Raw genomic sequence first — 7,024 nt, 5'->3', positions numbered from 1 at the left:
GTCAGTGCTCTGAATCGGGCCCATGCGCGGTTCAGTTGGCCGGTCCTGGCTTGGTTAAAAGTGGTGTGCCAAAGCGTAGTTTGGTTGGGCTTTGGCGCAGTACACTTGTAGTGTGAGTGCAAAGCTTGGCTGAGCCCGAAACTGAAGACGCAACATCACTTTAAAGGGACTATTACATATGGATATCACAGGGGATTTATTAACCATTCTTACTTTTCAATGAACGCTAACTGTCATAGTTTAATAAAGATACAAACCCCCTCTGCACAACAGCTGCACCTTTAGCAAACCTCCTAATACCTACAGCACGAGGACTTTATGATAACTTATGAGCATCAACAGTTGTGTAGTGTGAGTGCAGGCCGTCAGGTGAAAAGGGAGGGGGGGACGTGTGCTTCAGCGTGGTTCAAGGCAACTGTAGCTAGTGTGAGTACACCCTAAGATGATGTACAAGAGGCGTCATTGTGGAAAAAAAAATCTATGCTATTATTTACATTTAAACAAAAACTTAAAGTCAGAATTTGCCAGGGTTATGAATAATTTTGGGCTTCATTGTATATTTGTAATTTGAAATATTTAGTATTTGTTTCTGTTCTTGTGCAAAAAAAACACAATAATTGGATTTGTAATAAATGTTTAACCTTGTAGGAAATGTATATTGCAGTGGTTAAGAAAACTTTGCAACCTGGAGAAAATAGCATGAGTCATAACAATAGCCGTCTAAAACAATGAATATTATTGCACAATTTCTCAAACATATTATGTCAAGCAAGAGCAAATAAACAAGATGTTCATTAAGAGAAATGTAGCTCTATTTTCATTTCCTGTGATGTGTCAATATGCTGTTATTTGGATGGGTGGAAGTTTTAACCTCAACATTCACTTCCTTTTTCAATTTATTTCTTAGTTGTTGTCTGATAAACGACTGTTGTTCCACTACTGTGAATCAAGTGTTGTGTAAGTGTCTATTCAGGAAGCCTTTTAGTGTCATGACCATTACCCTAAATGTCGTGCACGGAAAAGAAATATTCAAACAAACATTGATTTTTCGGTTTGATACAGGTCAGACGGCCATGACTCATTTAAGTAGCTCCATTGAGATTTAGAGATTTAATTGCACGGTCAAAAGTCTGATTCTGCATTTTCCAAAACCATTTTAAAGTTTGTTGTTTTTTTGATGTTTTCAAAATGGGGGTTTCCAGAATGTTCTGATGGTTTAGTCCTGTTCACAGATTCTCGTTAGATGTATATTGTGGGTTTCCAGTGGTTTCAGAAAATGTGTTTCACTTTTTGTTTGTGGTTAAAGAAATGCAGTTTGAATTTAAGTAAGCAATGAGTCTATGACTGTCTCTAATTTACAGTGTTTACTGTTTCTGGCTATTTATACACTCACCGGCCACTTTATTAGTACTGCTTGTTAAAACAAATTTCTAATTAGACAATCACATGGCAGCAACTCAATGCATTTATGCATGTAGACATGGTCAAGACAATCTGCTGCAGTTTAAACTGAGCATCAGAATGGGGAAGAAAGGTGATTTAAGTGACTTTGAATGTGACATAGTTTTTGGTGCTAGACTGTCTGGTCTGAGCATTTCAGAAACTGCTGATCTACTGGGATTTTAGAAATCTCTAGTAATCTCTAGGGTTTACAGATAATGGTCCAAAGAAGAGAAAATATCCAGTGAGTGGCAGTTCTGTGGGCGCAAATGCCTTGTGGATGCCAGAGGTCAGAGGAGAATGGCTAGGCTGGTTCAAGCCGACTCATTACAACCGAGGTGTGCAGAATAGCATCTGTGAATGCACAACACGTCGAACCTTGAGGCGGATGGGCTACAGCAGCAGAAGACCACACCGGGTGCCACTCCAGTCAACTAAGAACAGGAAACTGAGGCAACAGTTTGCACAGGCTCACTAAAATTGGACAATAGAAGATTGGAAAAAACGTTGTCTGGTCTGATGAGTCTTGATTTTTGCTGCGACATTCAGATGGTAGGGTAAAAATTTGGCATCAACATGAAAGCATGGATCCATCCTGCCTTGTATCAATGGTTCAGGCTGATGATGGTGGGGGGGGGGATATTTTTTTGACACACTTTGGGCCCATTATTACCAATTAAGCATCGTGTCAACCCTACAACTTACCTGAGTATTGTTGCTGACGATGTCCATCTCTTTATGACCACAGTGAACTCATCTTCTGATGGCTACTTCCAGCAGGATAACGCACCATGTCATAAAGCGTGAATCAGCTCAGACTGGTTTCTTGAACATAACAATGAACTGGAACGGTGGTGGAACGGGAGATTCACATCATGGATGTGGAGCTGACAAATCTGCAGCAACTGCATGATGCTATCATGTCAATACTGAGGAATATTTCCAGTACCTTGTTGAATCTATACCATGGAGGATTAAGGCAGTTCCGAAGGCAAAAGAGGGTCCAACCCGGTACTAGTAAGGTGTACCTAATAAAGTGGCCAGTGAGTGTATGTTTAGCAACACATCCCTTAACTTGAATTGCTTTTTATTCCTTTAATAAACATGTATATTTTACGACATCACCATATTCCAGGAGGACGATGCCAAGATTATTCACTTATGTCTGTTTGTATTTGGGCCAGTCAGTGTTTATAGGTGTAAAGACTTACTATTTAACATTAATATCACAAGAGACAGCAAATTATAGGTTATTTGCTCAGATATTTAACTTGCAGAATTAGGTTTTTCTTATGAAAAGAGAAGCAAGCAAGCTCAAATTTAATCCTGCGGAAACAGGAAAACCACAACCTTTATATGATGTAAATGCACCATTGTATATTTAGCTGACAAACCTGGATGGAAAACTGTGTGGTGCGAGGCTGTTTATCGAAACCAAGAAAAAAGTCCCGCTACTTCTCACAAAAAAAAAAAAAACTATTTCTCATAAAGAGACAGAGCAAGCACAAATTCAACATCCAGAGGCCAAACTCAGGCTTTTATGTTGTTTTTTATGAGAGGCTTTAAACATGGCTGGTGTGATCGGATGTGACAGTATTGGCTTCCTGTTATAGCCAGATCGAATGTTTTGCTTCTAAAATTCTTCTAATGGCTTTTAGTCAAATCGTTTAATATTATGTTGTCGGCAATTCAATATTAATTCAGCAGTTCATCGACATTTCACGAGTGATCTTCTGTGATGTGCTGACTGTAATAAAAACTATACTTTTTATATCGCATGTTAAGGTTTGCAAGGTTATGCGATTCATAAGAAATGATCAATCAGATAAGACTTAATGCCTAATAATTCAAATCAGAGTTTAATAACACCCTCAATCTGAGCAAGAGGAAATAAACAAACCCATCTTACAAGTATGTGAAAGTCCTTTAGCAGAAATCCCTCCCACCAGACACACAACTAGACCACACACAGACTGAAGACCCTTATCAGACACTGAGATGGAGAGAGCAATGATCTCTGCCGTTACACTTCTCTGTAAGTCCAGTTTCAAATCAAATGTTTCATGCTGTAACATGGTATTGATTGTCTTGTTTCACATATTTGAATTTACAATTGTAATGCAGGTGTTTTGTTGTGTGAAGAGCAGAAAGTGTTTGGGACAGAAGTGAACATGAGAGTTAAACCAGGAGAAAGCGTCACTCTCTATTGTGACTGTGCTGTATCGTTTGGGTCCCACATTCATTGGATGAGAAACTGCTCGCATGAGAATCAGCCATCTCTAGTGATAGATCCCTCATATATGTTTTTGGAGACACTTCCTCGTTTCAGTTTTGTGCCGAACAGCTCTAGTAACTCCTATAATCTACATATTGAGAATGTCAGTGTCTCTGATGAAGGATTGTATTATTGTCGAATTAATGAAAGAAACGCAAGGACGAGTTCTGAGTACAAGAATGGAAACTATACAACACGCCTATCCGTCTTCGGTAAGAAAGCATTTCTACTTTTGCTGATTTTGATAAACAGAAGACACTGTAGATCATATTTAGGGCCGGACAGAATGTGTGGACATTTTTAGCTATTTCTGCGCAGAATTTTGTAAAAAAAAAAAAAAATAAATAAATAAATTCAGTGGATTTATGCGGAATGATTTTGGGAGTATCATAACAAAAAACCTTTACATTGCAAATCCTATTAGATACACTTATTTGGTAAACAAAACAAGTCTCTTGTTTAATATATCTCATAAAAGCCGAAAAATATTACTTTACAAACTATACTGTAAATAAATCAACAATATTACTGTCAATAATATTACTGAAATTAATTTAAAAGCTAAATAACTTTTTAATGATGGGCTAAAAATCATTGGAAAGCTGCAGATTTCTGTGTGCTCAGATTCCGGATTTTTAAAAAATTTATTGGTGTGATTGAAAAAAAAAAAAAAAAAATAAAATAATAATAATATATATATATATATATATATATATATATATATATATATATATATATATATATATAATTAATTTGTATTTTAACTAGTAGTTTTTGATTTCGTACCCTCGTGAAAATTAATGTTGGTTTTATAATAGTATTAATATAAAATATCAATATTTAAATACATTAAAAAATGTATTTTCATATTTAATATAAAAATATAGTAATCGTGTTTTTTTTTGGTTGTTGCCTATTGATTACTGTTTGTAAAAATAAAAATAAATAAATAAAAGCATTTGTATTTTTTTATAGTAGGTGGTTTTTGACTTCATACTTTCATGTAAATAATGACAGGTTTTATTATAATATTAATATAAAATAATGAACTAATAATAAATATAAAAGTGCAGTAACCATGTTTTTGTTGCAAGTTGATTAATTAATTAATTGTATTTTCACCAGCAGGTAGTTTTATATTAATATTTAATATAAAACTGTAGTAACCATGTTTTTTGTGTGTGTGCGTGCGTGCGTGCGTGTGTGTTGATTACCACAAAAGAATAATTATATTTTCACCAGTAGATGACTCCAAGCCCTCCATGAAAATTAATGATAGATTTATAATAGTATTAATATAAAATATTAAACATAAATATTTAGTATTAATATTTAATACTAATATAATAATAACCCTAATATAAAAATAGAGCAACTATAATATAGCAACCAAAACATAGCAACCATGTTTTTATACAACCAATATATTTTACATTACTCCAGACTTTAATGTCATCAATGTGATCAATTATTATGACCAATTATATATTATCAAGCTGTATATACATAATTTGTAAGTGTTAAGCATTTTATTTATAATTTACATATTTAAATAGTAAAAAAACTACATTTAAAAATAGATAAAAGATGATGCCCAAGACCAGTGCAGTGACAATATCCTTAACATTTTTATAATAATAATAATAATAATAATAATAACAACAACAACAATATAAACTAAGTTTATATTTTAGATGTAGATGATATTTTGACATTTACCTCTGCTTGTTTGATTCAGGGTCAGTGTCTCCACACATGGAAAACATCAACATCACCTCCAGACTTCCTGCATCAGACTGTAGGCTCTGCTTCATTCTGCTGTTCATTGTGTGTTCGGTGTGTGTTCTCCTCTTCTCCATCGGTCTCTACTGCCTCTGTCACAAGAAAACTGCAGGTAAACAATTACTCCTCAATTCGGTTCACTCACCAGATCTATCAGGTTCCCGACAGCTGCTATAAATATTCTGATGGCACAAACAGAACGAAAATCGTATGCAATCCAATATAAAAAAAATAAATGAAATAAATCATTACATTAAATGAATGAATTTCTGATGATTTTATTTGTAGTTTCTGCATCAACACAGACTGAGAATGGATATTATGAGGTACTACATTCAAATATACATTCCAGTGTTTCCTAATTATTACATATCTGAAACAAATTTGATAGATTATGGCATTTAGATCAATAAGAATACATGTATGACTTGTTTTTCACAGAATGAAGCAGAAGTGTGTTACGCCTCACTGAACACACCTTCAATGCTGAAGAAAAAAGAAGTGCAGCGTTCAGACTTCAGCATTTACACTGAGGTCCAAACCAACAGAAAATAGTCAAAGCTAGTTCTGCTGCAATCTCCGAAGACACAGTACTCAATATGTTGATATTTATAATCTTTTGTTATCTGTCACTATGGTATGAAACATTAACTCTTGTGTGCTGTTGGCGATGTTTTCATCCACTCTGGGGTGATTTTGAGTCTTGGACATTTCATAAACTCTGGGAGAATGTACTATCCTTTTTTTTACACTTGTGGCTGTTTTCGCCCCATTGACTGCCATTATAATGACATTTTTGCATAGGCTTATGCAAAGTGTTAATGGTGCCAACTAATGATCAACTGTAAAAATTAAACATTTTACTTTGTCCCAACAAGGAAAACCACCAACAATCAAAAATGCATGATTATATGGTGTCATGGTTTCGCAATCAAAAAATGTGGTTATAATGGAAGTCAATGGGGCAAAAACAGCCGCCTTCAGTAAATTAGGGAAAGGAAATAAAGATCTTATGCTTCACAAAAACAATGCATCAAAGACAAAAACTATGTCAAGAACTGTAAAAAAAGGTTAAAAAAAATCCAGTCCGCAATCACTTTATACTGAACATACGCCATTCTGTGTGTTTTATCACCAAATCAGTGACATCATTTATGAATTTGGCAATTAAAGAGTAAAATCCTGTAATTTACTAAACAATTAGTAGTTTTTATCAGGATTAAGGTTGATGATCATATTTTTGCAAAAAAAAAAAAAAAAGAAAAAAAAAAAAAAAAAAAAAAAAATATATATATATATATATATATATATATATATATATATATATATATATATATATATATATATATATATATATATATATATATATATATATATATATAAATATTTTTAGAGCAATATTTTTAGAGCATTTTAATATAGTGGATGTTTTCTTCCCGGACACAATAAAAGGGTAATTAATTTGCCCAGAGTATTTTACTGAGTAAAAAAAAAAATAAAAAATCCAAGCATTTTCCCAAAATATGT

General features: G+C 33.7%; 1 protein-coding gene across 1 annotated transcript; it reads left to right on the top strand.

Annotated features, from left to right (window-relative positions):
• The first annotated feature begins 2,206 nt into the window (after nt 1-2,206).
• Nucleotides 2,207-6,671, top strand: LOC130216325 (uncharacterized). Its single transcript, XM_056448247.1, has 5 exons — nt 2,207-3,475; nt 3,565-3,927; nt 5,454-5,609; nt 5,786-5,823; nt 5,939-6,671. The coding sequence occupies exons 1-5, from the start codon at nt 3,439-3,441 to the stop codon at nt 6,050-6,052; spliced, it is 708 nt and encodes a 235-aa protein (XP_056304222.1). The 5' UTR covers nt 2,207-3,438; the 3' UTR covers nt 6,053-6,671.
• Nucleotides 6,672-7,024: the final 353 nt, after the last annotated feature.

Source organism: Danio aesculapii, chromosome 1 (genome assembly GCF_903798145.1).
Source record: "Danio aesculapii chromosome 1, fDanAes4.1, whole genome shotgun sequence".
NCBI lineage: Eukaryota > Metazoa > Chordata > Actinopteri > Cypriniformes > Danionidae > Danio > Danio aesculapii.
Note: the sequence above shows the minus strand (reverse complement) of the source record. Positions and strands in the feature narration are given on the sequence as shown.